Source organism: Herpailurus yagouaroundi, unplaced genomic scaffold (genome assembly GCF_014898765.1).
Source record: "Herpailurus yagouaroundi ecotype Mexico unplaced genomic scaffold, PumYag 29, whole genome shotgun sequence".
NCBI lineage: Eukaryota > Metazoa > Chordata > Mammalia > Carnivora > Felidae > Herpailurus > Herpailurus yagouaroundi.
In genome coordinates, this window is record NW_024412377.1 from 100,023,706 (window position 1) to 100,037,881 (window position 14,176).

At 39.5% G+C, this 14,176-nt stretch overlaps 1 protein-coding gene and 1 pseudogene across 4 annotated transcripts in view; both read left to right on the forward strand.

Annotated features, from left to right (window-relative positions):
• Positions 1-14,176, forward strand: part of POC5 (POC5 centriolar protein) — a 42,092-nt gene that overhangs the window by 19,997 nt on the left and 7,919 nt on the right. For all 4 annotated transcript variants that reach the window (XM_040450476.1, XM_040450468.1, XM_040450481.1 and 1 more), the window contains 3 exons: positions 3,808-3,987; positions 6,285-6,438; positions 11,672-11,946. In XM_040450476.1, the coding sequence (XP_040306410.1) occupies positions 3,808-3,987; positions 6,285-6,438; positions 11,672-11,946 (609 nt within the window). The remainder of the gene's footprint in view (positions 1-3,807; positions 3,988-6,284; positions 6,439-11,671; positions 11,947-14,176) is intronic.
• On the forward strand, positions 3,994-6,163 carry LOC121014362 (eukaryotic translation initiation factor 3 subunit F-like; annotated as a pseudogene).

Here is a 14,176-nt window from a genome sequence, read left to right on the forward strand (position 1 = left end):
CCCCTCCCTCCCACCCCCCATCAAACCTCAGTTTGTTCTCAGTTTTTAACAGTCTCTTATGCTTTGGCTCTCTCCCACTCTAACCTCTTTTTTTTCTTTTTTTTTTTTCCTTCCCCTCCTCCATGGGTTTCTGTTAAGTTTCTCAGGATCCACATAAGAGTGAAAACATATGGTATCTGTCTTTCTCTGTATGGCTTATTTCACTTAGCATCACACTCTCCAGTTCCATCCACGTTGCTACAAAGGGCCATATTTCATTCTTTCTCATTGCCATGTAGTACTCCATTGTGTATATAAAACACAATTTCTTTATCCATTCATCAGTTGATGGACATTTAGGCTCTTTCCATAATTTGGCTATTGTTGAGAGTGCTGCTATAAACATTGGGGTACAAGTGCCCCTATGCATCAGTACTCCTGTATCCCTTGGATAAATTCCTAGCAGTGCTATTGCTGGGTCATAGGGTAGGTCTATTTTTAATTTTTGAGGAACCTCCACACTGTTTTCCAGAGCGTCTGCACCAGTTTGCATTCTCACCAACAGTGCAAGAGGGTTCCCATTTCTCCACATCCTCGCCAGCATCTAGAGTCTCCTGATTTGTTCATTTTGGCCACTCTGACTGGCGTGAGGTGATATCTGAGTGTGGTTTTGATTTGTATTTCCCTTATGAGGAGCGAGGTTGAGCATCTTTTCATGTGCCTGTTGGCCATCTAGATGTCTTCTTGAGAGAAGTGTCTATTCATGTTTTCTGCCCATTTCTTCACTGGGTTATTTGTTTTTCGGGTGTGGAGTTTGGTGAGCTCTTTATAGATTTTGGATACTAGCCCTTTGTCCGATATGTCATTTGCAAATATCTTTTCCCATTCCGTTGGTTGCCTTTTAGTTTTGTTGGTTGTTTCCTTTGCTGTGCAGAAGCTTTTTATCTTCATGAGGTCCCAGTAGTTCATTTTTGCTTTTAATTCCCTTACCTTTGGGGATGTGTCAAGTAAGAAATTGCTACGGCTGAGGTCAGAGAGGTCTTTTCCTGCTTTCTCCTCTAGGGTTTTGATGGTTTCCTGTCTCACATTCAGGTCCCTTATCCATTTTGAGTTTATTTTTGTGAATGGTGTATGAAAGTGGTCTAGTTTCATCCTTCTGCATGTTGCTGTCCAGTTCTCCCAGCACCATTTGTTAAAGAGACTGTCTTTTTTCCATTGGATGTTCTTTCCTGCTTTGTCAAAGATTAGTTGGCCATACTTTTGTGGGTCTAGTTCTGGGGTTTCTATTCTATTCCATTGGTCTATGTGTCTGTTTTTGTGCCAATACCATGCTGTCTTGATGATGACAGCTTTGTAGTAGAGGCTAAAGTCTGGGATTGTGATGCCTCCTGCTTTGGTCTTCTTCTTCAAAATTACTTTGGCTATTCGGGGTCTTTTGTGGTTCCATATGAATTTTAGGATTGCTTGTTCTAGTTTCGAGAAGAATGCTGGTGCAATTTTGATTGGGATTGCATTGAATGTGTAGATAGCTTTGGGTAGTATTGACATTTTAACAATATTTATTTTTCCAACCCATGAGCATGGAATGTTTTTCCATTTCTTTATATCTTCTTCAATTTCCTTCATAAGCTTTCTGTAGTTTTCAGCATACAGATCCTTTACATCTTTGGTTAGATTTATTCCTAGGTATTTTATGCTTCTTGGTGCAATTGTGAATGGGATCAGTTTCTTTATTTGTCTTTGTGTTGCTTCATTGTTAGTGTATAAGAATGCAACTGATTTCTGTACATTGATTTTATATCCTGCAACTTTGCTGAAGTCATGTATCAGTTCTAGCAGACTTTTGGTGGAGTCTATCGGATTTTCCATGTATAAGATCATGTCATCTGCAAAAAGCGAAAGCTTGACTTCATCTTTGCCAATTTTGATGCCTTTGATTTCCTTTTTTTGTCTGATTGCTCATGCTAGCACTTCCAACACTATGTTAAACAACAGCGGTGAGAGTGGACATCCTTGTCATGTTCCTGATCTCAGGCGGAAAGCTCTCAGTTTTTTCCCATTGAGGATGATGTTAGCTGTGGGCTTTTCATAAATGGCTTTTATGATCTTTAAGTATGTTCCTTCTATCCCGCCTTTCTCGAGGGTTTTTATTAAGAAAGGATGCTGAATTTTGTCAAATGCTTTTTCTGCATCGATTGACAGGATCATATGGTTTTTCTCTTTTTTTTTTGTTAATGTGATGTATCACGTTGATTGATTTGCAAATGTTGAACCAGCCCTGCATCCCAGGAATGAATCCCACTTGATCATGGTGAATAATTCTTTTTATAAGCTGTTGAATTCGATTTGCTAGTATCTTTTTGAGAATTTTTGCATCCATATTCATCAGGGATATTGGCCTGTAGTTCTCTTTTTTTACTGGGTCTCTGTCTGTTTTGGGAATCAAAGTAATACTGGCTTCATGGAATGAGTCTGGAAGTTTTCCTTCCTTTTCTATTTTTTGGGATAGCTTGAGAAGGATAGGTATCATCTCTGCTTTAAATGTCTGGTAGAATTCCCCAGGGAAGCCATCTGGTCCTGGACTCTTATTTGTTGGGAGATTTTTGATAACTGATTCAATTTCTTCACTGGTTATGGGTCTGTTCAAGCTTTCTGTTTCCTCCTGATTGAGTTTTGGAAGAGTGTGGGTGTTTAGGAATTTGTCCATTTCTTCCAGGTTGTCCAGTTTGTTGGCATATAATTTTTCATAGTATTCCCTGATAATTGCTTGTATTTCTGAGGGATTGGTTGTAATAATTCCATTTTCATTCATGATTTTATCTATTTGGGTCTCTTCCTTTTCTTTTGAGAAGCCTGGGTAGAGGTTTATCAATTTTGTTTATTTTTTCAAAAAACCAACTCTTGGTTCCGTTGATCTGCTCTATGGTTTTTTTAGATTCTATATTGTTTATTTCTGCTCTGATCTTTATTATTTCTCTTCTTCTGCTGGGTCTGGGGTGTCTTTGCTGCTCTGCTTCTGTTTCCTTTAGGTGTGCTGTTAGATTTTGTATTTGGGATTTTTCTTGTTTCTTGAGATAGGCCTGGATTGTCATGTATTTTCCTCTCAGGACTGCCTTTGCTGCATCCCAAAGTGTTTGGATTGTTGTATTTTCATTTTCATTTGTTTCCATTTATTTTCTGCCATCAGTTTTTGAGTAGCTTTTTCAATTTAAGAAAATTGAAAATTGGAACTATTTCTTCAAAAGAATTTAAATTAGTTGATGCAGGAAGAATGGTATATGTTTCTATTTAGATCTGCTTGGCCCTGTGTATGATGGCAAAGGGTGTAAATTAAATTAGTCTTGCTTCTGGTGGTGGCCACCAGGCTGAAGAGAGAGCAGTGGCACCTGAAATCACAGCCACCACCCTTTCTGTCTTGCAGCCACTCTCTGTTCTTCTCTTAGGCCTACTTTCCGCTAAGTGGTCCTGCAGATTCATAACTCTGATAATGGCAGATTATTCCTTTTCTTTCATTTGCGCTTTATTTATTTATTTTTTTCCTCCTAAGTTGATTAGTTGCATAAAGCATTGATACAAGGGTTGGAGGTTAGGTTCTGAAATGAGGCGAGGCTGGTTTTTCCCTTTCTATGAAAGCTATGTGACATGGGCCGGTTCCTTAACCTCTCTCAGCCTGTTCTCCTGCCTGCAGATGAGAAAAATATGATTCCACAGGATTAAATGATAACATGTACACTGCTTACCACTGTGTTACATTATGTTTTTTAATATCATCGCCTATATATTTACCAGCCTACCGTGTTTTTGAGGTTGTATATTACTTTCATTTAGGTCTATGAAGGCAAACTAGCTGACCAGTACTTCCAGAGAACTTTACTGAAGAAAGTCTGGAAAGGCTGGCGATCCATAGTACAGAAGCAATGGAAAGATGTGGTGGAACGAGCCTGTCAAGCAAGAGCAGAAGAAGTTTGTGTCCAGATTTCCAACGATTATGAAACCAGAGTTGCTGCGGTAAACTTTTTTGTTTATACCTTCACTTTCTTTCAGTAAAAATAAAAAAGATGGATAGCATCACTCACTGTTAGTTTATAGTTAGGCAGAGTGACCCGTTTCTCCAGTTCCATGTAGTGTCACGTAGGCTCAAATGACACTCCTGGGAAAGAACAACACTATTAAGTCAGACCTACAGATTTATTTACTCTGATCTAGGAACTCGTGTTTGATCTCATGTATGTACATTTCCCTTGGAAACATAAATCACTCATAGACCCTTACATTTCTAAGAACGCATACTTTCTTAGGCTTCTTCATTTGGCCTTTTTGAGCTGAAAATAAAGACTCAAAACAAAAATGTTTATCCTTGTGCTAATTTAAGCAAATTGTGTTCCTGTAAGGTTGATACAAAGCCGTTGTATATAAACTGAAGTTATTTTCCCATTGACTTTTATTTATAAAATAAACATCGTTTCCAAGGGAAAATATTTGAGACCCAAAATGAAGTTAATCCATAGTGAAGAATGCAGTAGGCCTCTTGAAATCACATAGTCACAGAAAAACCTTTTTTCGTCATCATAGTACTAAGTTCTTAACGTTAAAAATAAGTGTCATTGTACCAATAATTTTCTGCAATTCAAAATGACATACAAAAAAAAAATGCAGTCCCTTCAGATTTGGTCGATGGGAAAGAGTGTTTTACCTAATGTCACTTTGCACTTTAAGTTCTTTAAATGACATTTAGAGAAAGGAAGGAAGGAAGGGTGGAAATTCTGTTAATATTGCATTCAGGTATTTTTTTCTGAAGAGGTGAGAGCTTGTGTCTCTTCATGTATTTTGGGTATTATTCTGCATGAATGTTTTATGGTAAGAAATGACATATCTTTATAAGTAAAACACGTCAGCACCCTTTGGTGGGACTGGTATGAAATTTTCCTTGTTTGAACCTCCATCTTACAGTTAGGAATGAGGTAAGATGCACCTTTTAAAATAAATTGAGATGCATAGCGGAAGAGGTGTGCGGTAAAGTGTTTTTAGTGTTTGACACAAAAGTGACTTCACAGCTCAACAAGATGGCCACACCGGCAGCGCCAGCCCCAGCCCCCGCCCCCACCCCCGCCCCAGCCCCACAGCCTCAGCGCCGCTTCTGGCTCCAACACCAGCTCCAGCCTCCTCCTCATACCTGGCAGCTGCATTGGCTAGGACCAGAGGCTCTGGGCCACAACCCCAGCACAGACCCAGTGTGGTCACTGCCTGGTCCTGCCCTCTCAGGCCCCCGCCCCAGCAGCCGTGCGGTCGGGCTCCACCTGGTCATTTGGCCTCTGTTGCGGACAGCCACAAGACACTCAGTGAAGGTGATGCCCAAGTCATTGGGACCCTGCTGGGACCTGTTGACTAGCATTCAGTGGAAGTCACAAACTGCCTTTTAGTGCTGCACAGTGAGTCAGAAGATGAGGTGGCTGTTGACATGGCATTCACTAAGCACATGTGTGAATTACCAAGAAAGTCTCTCCAGATGAGCTCTTCCTGGGCTGGTACGCCACAGGCCGTGACTTCATAGAGAATTCTGTGCCGATTCAGGAATACTACAGCCCAGAAGCCCCCAACCCCATTCACCTCAGGAATGGCTACCTATGTCGGCACTTTAATGGGTGTCCCTGGGGGGATGTCCACACCTCTGACAGTGAACTATGCATATTCTGACACTGAACACATCACAGTTGACCAGATCACGAAGACCTGTTTTAGCCCCAACCCAGTGATCAGACTCTCAAGCAACTTGCAGCAAGTAGGAGGGGCATCGGCTGGCATCTAGGATGCCCTGAGCACAGTGTTGTGGTATGCAGAGGACGTGCTGTGTGGAAAGCTGTCAGCTGACGATACTGTGGGCCGCTTCTTAATGAATCTGGTTAACCAAGTACCCAAGATAGTTCCTGATAACTTTGAGACCATGCTCAACAGCAACATCAGTGACCTGCTAATGGTGACCTGCCTGGCCAATCTCACACAGTCACAGATTGCCGTCAGTGAGAAACCTTTAAACCTGTCAGCGGGCCCCCAAGCAGCACTCCTGCCAGTCTGGGCCCCCCTACGACTCAGAATGGAATGACGTAGAATGGTTTCCTTGTAGTCTGAGTCATACGGAGTCCGTCAATTGCTTGTGACTTTAAATAAACATAGCTTACTCTTTTGTTAAAAAACAAACAAACAAAAAAAAAACACTTCACAGTATAAGGCTGTTTTTTGAACAGTAAATAATATCCTTCCTTGTATCTCAAATCTTTTTCTTCTTTTTAAAAATTCCCCTTAATTAGTTATCTGGAGCTTTGGAAAATGCAAAAGCTGAGATCCAAAGAATGCAGCATGAAAAAGAGCATTTTGAAGATTCCATGAAGAAAGCTTTCATGAGGGGGGTGTGTGCATTAAATCTCGAAGCTATGACTATATTTCAAAACAAAGGCGATACAGGTTAGTATTTAAGGTTCTCTGTCTACTTTGAAAAGGATTTGAGGATATTTCAGTGATTGGTGTGGTCTGTAATACTAATTTTCTGCAAAGAATAGGCCTTGACCAGGTACTGGTATTTTTTTTAATTGTTTTTATTTTTTTAGATTTTTTAAATAAATTTTTTAAAGTTTATTTATTTTGAGAGAGAGAGAGAGAGAGAGAGAGAGTGAGCATGAGTGGGGTAGGGGCAGAGAGAGAGAGAATCCCAAGCAGGCTCTGCATGGTCAGCGTGGAGCCCCATGTGGGGCTCGAACTCATGAACTTTGACATTATGACCTGAGCCGAAATCAAGAGTCGGACACTTAACCGACTGAGCCACCCAGGTGCCCCCAGGTATGGGTAGTTTTAACTTCATGGTATCATAATCTGCCATAAAAATCACTTAGTCTTGGCTACTTATGGTATCTTAGATATGATCAAGTAAACAGTCAACTCTTAAGTGTTTAGGGTCAATGTTAAAATGATGTTTTGAATGTATAACATTCAAATGTAATGAATGTAACATTAGTTTAAGGCTCTTTTAACTAATAATTGCAGTACCTTTAAGTACAAAATTTGTATTTGTTGATCAAATAGCCAAATTCTTTGGACTATTTTGTTGATGAAATATTTATCTAGTCATGGTGTCCCATTTTAAATATTGCTTGTCTTTGGGGTGCCTGAGTGGCTTAGGAGGTTGAGTGTCTGACTTCAGTTCAGGTCACGATCTCATGGCTTGTGAGTTCGAGCCCCCATCGGACTTTGCGCTGACTGCTCAGAGCCTGGAGCCTGCTTTGGATTCTGTGTCTCTGTCTCTGCCCCTTCCCTGCTCATGCTCATGCTGTCTCTATCTGTCTCTCTCTCTCTGTCTCTCAAAAATAAACATTAAAAAAATTTTTTTTTAAATTGCTTGTCTTCAATTTAAGAGATGCCTCAACTGAAACTGAAATATAAATATAGGCCTATCTACAGAAGTCAAGTAAAATAATTTTATTTTAAGAAAAGTCCATGTGTTGGCTGGAATCTGTGTGGATTGTGTCATTGTTTTTCAGCATGGCTTAGAAAAGCAAATCACACGAATCCTTTGTCACCAATTTGCACTGAGGCCTATTTTCCTTATTGGGTTTTAGTTTTCTTCTCTGAACAAAGAAGATAATATAAATCTTCCCTACCTGTTCACAAAGGATTCTTGAGGAAATGCAGTGAAATATAATTGAAAGCTCTTTAAAAGACAAAAAATACTTTGACATGTAAGATGATAAGTAATGGCATAATTATTGCAGTCTGAAGTCAGCCTGTTTTATGTAAGTACATGAACATTTTTTGCAGTATTTCCTCACATTAAATCCTATTTGAGACTCACACTTTATGAGACAGTTTCATTTTGTAACACCATTAATATTCCAGTCCATTGAATAACTTTTCTATGGCTGTCATAACCATAACCTTTTAAGGCATTATCAAACATTTATTATTCAAATTGTTCATGTTGTGGATGCTAGGAAGTTAAGGCAGATAACTTTTTTCTGAAGCAGTCCTGGTGTGTGTGGCCCACATGCAGATTCAAAACTTAGAATTCTAGAATCTCAAGGCTGACTAGTTTATCTTGCTAATATCCAAAGGAATTCTTGATTTTTCCAGTATGGTCTTTCAATTCAGTGTCAACACTAAAAACAAACTCACCACCACCACCAGTTGTCATTATTAGTAAGTTCTATGTATTAAATTGAAGAATTTAATTACCTACTTATAACAGATCCTAGGTTTCACAAGTGACAAATTTTATCAATAGAACTTCCTACATTCAGGGGCACCTGAGTGGCTCAGTCGGTGAAGCGTCCAACTTCAATGCATGTCATGATCTCGTGGTTTATGAGTTCAAGCCCCACATCAGGCTCTGTGCTGACAGCTCAGAGCCTGGAGCCCACTTCAGATTCTGTGTCTCCTCTCTCTGCCCCTCCCGCACTCATGCTCTGTCTCTCTTTGTCTCTGAAAATAATAAACATTTTTAAAAAATGAAAAAAAAAAAGAACTTCCTACATTCAATTATAAGAGACCTCTTTCTCATAACCTATGTAAGCAGGTTATGAATTGACTAGGACAGTGTTTTACCACCTTTAATAAATTTACCATCTTAAATTTTAAATTCAAATATAGCTTTGTCTCCTACAGGCAAATATCCACAACAGGATTTGGAGAAAATGTATTCTGATAATTACACAACATGATTTGTTTTGCCCCTGTTGCTTTTAAATCTCCTTTTATCCACAACTAATGCCAAGTTCTGGGATCTCAACTGTTTTGAGTGGCCTAGTGCTTTGTTGATCATCACAATGGGGGATAAAATTGACAGGAATAGTGAGATATACACTAGCAATAGTGTTGGTGGAGCTCCCAAAGGCAGAAATAACCTCATGCTGGATTTGCTCTGTGATGTGTAATTTTCTGGCATTTTATTAACAGGTTTAAAAAATTTTTAATTCTCACTAGGGAAAAAAATACTTTTGGCCCCATTTCTTCCCCTAAAACAACTGTTGTTTATAATGCATTGTTCCTGAGGCATCTGGGTCGCTCAGTCAGTTGAGTATACAACTCTTGATTTCAGCTCAGGTCATGATCCCACGGGCCTGGGATCGATTCCCGCATCAGCTCCACGCTGAGCATGGAGCCTGCTTGGGATCCTCTCTCTTCCCCACTCTCTCTGCCCCTACCCCGCCCATGTGCACCCTCTGTCTCTCAAAATAAGTAAACATTAAAGAAAATAATGCAGTATTCCTGACGTACCTATCTTGTCATAGCAAAATACTGTTTTTTTTTATGTCTCCTGACTCTGCTGTCCATGATCTAAGTGCATCTCATGCTGTGCAGTATCCTATATCTTAAAGGTTGGAAATTAGAAGTTTTATGAAGAAGGCAAAATATGACAGCAAAAATGACCTTTAAAATGATACCGGCCAAATATTAAAGCAATTTTGGGAACAGGAAAAAAATCCTTTACAGATGAAAAAACTTACCCCAGTTAAAGCGACAATAATTATTAAACTTACAGCGATTGACCAAAATGGAACTGCATAAATCAGCCCACATTAACAAGTTAGTCAGCTACCTCTATTCCAGGGAATCTCATTGTGAGACCTGACCTTTGTACTGGTTCCACAGATGAGAAGTCTTCCACCCACCTAAAAAGACACAGTCTGAATTACTTACTGTCAAAAACATGTTAAAACTATGTTTTGTTTTTAAAACAAAATGGTGCTTTTACACTGAGTTAGTCTCTCTCAGAGGATTTCAAAGGACATGTCCCTTAGAATCCTAATTAAACTTCGTTAATGAGGTGCTATTACTCTGTTTTATATGAAGATAGCCTAAGAGAAGGACTTACACAGAGAAGTCTCTGGATGGAAAGTGGACATCGAAAACTGTTTAAACATAGGGGTCTAGAGGTTTAGAGTCTGAGTGGCTCATTCTGAGTGGCTCAGACGCCTGAGTGGCTATCCGACTTCAGCTCGGGTCATGGTCTCACAGTTTGTGAGTTGGAACCCCACATTGGGCACTTGGGTGGCTCAGTCAGTTATTTGGCTCATGTCATGATTTCATGGTTTGTGGGTTCAAGCCCTGTGTAGGGCTCTGTGCTGACAGTGCAGAGCCTCCTTGGGATTCTCTCTCCCTCTCTCTGTCCCTTCGTGACTCTCTCTCTCTTTCAAAAAAAAAAAAAAAAAAAAAAAAGGCAGGGGCACCTTGATGGCTCAGTCAGTTGAGTGTACAGATTTGGCTCAGGTCATGATCTCATGGTTCCTGGGTTCAAGCCCCACATCTGACTCTGTGGTGACAGCTCAGAGCCTGGAGCCTGCTTCTGATTCTGTCTCCTTCTCTCTCTGCCCTCCCCGGCTCAAGCTCTGTCTCTCTCTCTCTAAAACATTAAAAAACAAACAAACAAACAAACAAAAAACACATGGGCGTCTATAATGCCCTGTGTTCACACATTCTCAATTGTCTCAGTGAATGAATTTCCAAACCCTCAACCCTGGTGTTAGATGCCACATACATACAGTCTTTACTGGAAATGTTAACTAAATTCTAATACTGGGGAGAAAAATATAAAATTTGAAGAAACCCTTTGCCCTAGCTTCTGGAAGCTGATGTTACTCACTCCTTTGATCTAAGGGTAAGGTTCATTTTTTTTTTTTTAACGTTTATTTATTTTTGAGACAGAGAGAGACAGAGCATGAACAGGGGAGGGGCAGAGAGAGAGGGAGACACAGAATCTGAAACAGGCTCCAGGCTCTGAGCTGTCAGCACAGAGCCCGACGCAGGGCTCGAACTCACGGACCGTGAGATCATGACCTGAGCCGAAGTCGGACGCTTAACCGACCGAGCCACCCAGGCGCCCCATCATTTTTGAGAAATCATTATGTAGAATATCAGTAAAATTAGTTAAGTGTACAAATATATTTTTAACTCATGATTTATATAAATCTCTTTGGAAGAATCAATTTTGTTTACGATGTTAAAAGTAAAAATTTTAGTGTTACTTATTGATTTATTATTTTTTGCTGAAAAATCTAATTTAAAGCATTGAATTTTAGGGTACCTGGGTAGCTCTGGTTGAGTGACTGACTCTTGATTTCGGCTCAGGTCATGATCTCACAGTCTGTGAGTTTGAGCCACATATGGGGCTCCACACGTGCCCGTGCAGAGCCTGCTTGGGATTCTCTCTCTCCAAATAAATAAATAAACCTAAAAAAAATAAAATACATTGATTTTGTTTGGATAGTAGCAATAAATGGAAATAAAAGGGTATAGTGTTATCAGAAAACAATTCTGAAGATCTAAATAGGAGGCCATTTATCAGGACAGTTGTATGAAATAATGCAGAAGGACATAAATAATATGGTCACATTATTATGATGGCTGTTTTGGCAATATACTTTACTCAGCTGACATCATAGCAGAGTACATATTTTTATCTTTGACATAAGAGCAAATCTTTAGCTTTCACATATTGAAGGAAATGGTCTGAAGTCTTTAGTGGTTAATGCTGACACGAACCAGTTAATAATGATAAACTGTGTTAGTTAAACATTGTATGCAATACATGACAAATTTCTACATCTCTCTAGAACTAAGTTTTAGCTACTATGTATTTTCATTGTTGGGGGCATAAAGGTCATCTTAACTTGTAAGAAGTTTAATGGAATTAATTTGTGATTGATAGGGACAGACTTCACAAATAAAAAAGAAGAGTATGGTCCTGGTGTTCAAGGAAAAGAACATTCTGCTCATTTGGATCCTTTGGCCCCTCCGATGCCCTCACTGATTGTGCCACCACCATCCCCACCAGCAGCCGCCGTGGGAGCAGCCTGTGCTGCCACATTTCCCTCTGCTGCTTCCATCACTTCTGTCGGGGCTGCTTCTGCTTCCTCTGCTCACCTTCCTGTTACCTCAACTCTGGGTGCTGGATCTGCAGCCACTGCTGGACCAGAAGAAATGGTTAGTACAGTTAATGCAGGTGCCCGAGTGGGAAAAGAGCTGAAAACCTGACTGTATATTGGATATTTTTAACTTAGAACATGTTTTCCCATGGAGGAAGAGTCTGCATGGTATTTAGGCCAAGCCACAGAAAATATTTAATATACAAAGTGGCTAAAACAATTTATAATGAAGGGGCCCCTGGGTGGCTCAGTTAGTTGAACATCCAACTTCGGCTCAGGTCATGATCTCACAGTTCATGAGTTTGAACCCCACGTTGGTCTCTGTGCTGACAGCCCAGAGCCTGGAGGCTGCCTCCGATTCTGTGTCTCCCTCTCTCTCTGTCCCTCCTCCACTCGCATTCTGTCTCTCTCTTTCTCTCAAAATAAACATTAAAAAAGTTTTTTTAAACAATTTATAATGAAAATAATAGCTGAAACTTCTATTATAGTAGTGATAATTAAAAATAACTTTGTCATTTCACGTTTTTTCAAGAACTATTCAGGAAAAATAGATTTGAAAAAGAAGATGACAGGCTTTTTAATCTATTTTGAAGGGAACTCTCCTGGGTATTTTTCAAGGGCTTAGAAGATTACTGGCTCTTTTGTATATTTTGTATTCAGCTATACCTTTCCCTTTTCCTCGATGCACATATATCATTAACACTACTTTGTAGTTACTCCATCTTGATTGGATTAGGTTCTCATTTTTAATTCAAGTCTCCTTGAATAATTTCTCCTAGAGTCACTTAGCTACTTTTAAGAGAAGTACATACAGTGTGGAACTACTGAATGGGGATGGAATATTTGTGTGAGAACTTGCCTGAAGGGGACTTGATCAAGCTAATTAATATAGAAGAGTTAACACAAAGTACATCGGGGTTCTGACTCCTCACCTTCTTCTTATTAAACCTGTGTTATTCAAAGAGTGATTCTCCATAGTGAGGGGAGTAGGGATACAACTGGACTTACTTCTCTATAGGGCTTTTTAAAAACACTATGTCCTTCTTCCCTACTCTGGCTTGGCTTAGGCACAAAGGCATGTCTAGTATGATAAAGTTCCTGAGAGGATTCTGATTTGCTTGTGTCCTCCTCCTCCCTGGCCCTTACCGTTTTCCTGAGAGGACAGAAGATCACAGAATAGGTTTTATGTTGTATAGTTCCCCATCCAAAGGTGCCATTACCCTGGACAGCGCTCTGTAGCTAAGGGAGGCATTCAGTCAGCCAGACAATTGGTCATCTTGAATATTCCAGCTGACTTGAATTTCTGCCTTGTGGAAGCTACTGACTGTGGGGAAAAATATGTTGAGATCTGCTATTATGTCTGCTCTTGATTCAAAGAGGTGAAAAAAATATAGCTGTTAAGAAAATTTTGAATGTGTGAGGGAGTTTTGACTTAGAAATAAGACACTAAAATTCAACTCTGACTTATGTTCAGCTGTGTTTATTTTTCATGATTACACATTTTGAAGTGTGATCCTATACAGATGATCTCATTTAAGTAAACACAGTGAGTGTCTATTTAATTTCTGGTTTGTCATTCATGTTGCATATTCAGATAACCCACAGAGCTAGATTTTTCAAAATTCCCTTCAAATATGACTACACCATTTGTACATTTGCATTTATATATAAACCTGGATATATATGGGAAGAACTGAATGAATGAGTATGCTTACCACCTTTTTTGTTACATTGTGAAACAGTGTGGTCACCTGAGATAATTTTGAAGTCTTTGCAACCTGAAAACACAATATAGTGTAGACAGCCTTTGCAACTACATCCTCCTTGATAAACAGATACACATTCAATTTTGTTCGCATAAATATAGCCTTTTGGGTTGGAGGAGAGGAAAATCAGAAGCAAATCAGTCTGTAAGTATACTGCTAGTTTTCTTCCTTGCTTATGTAATTATAATATTCAGATTCAGATTCCCCTCAAATGTGTCCTCTTGTTTTTGAAAAGAACCATAATAACAAAACTAGGAACAAGTATATTAGTTGGGTAACTTATCTAATGTGAACCCATCATTGTTGGGACTGGGAAAGGAGAGACCTATGATCCAGGCCTGGTTATCTTTCTTTTCATTTTAATCACAGAGGCTTCCTATGAACATTCAAAACTTTTTCCCAATCTTCTTGGTATTTCCAGTAGCTAAAAGGAGGTGTATAACAGAGAACAAACTGCAGAGAACTGGGAAACAGACAGCTGGAAAAAGAAAGATTATCATCCTACTAAAATAACACCTTCAT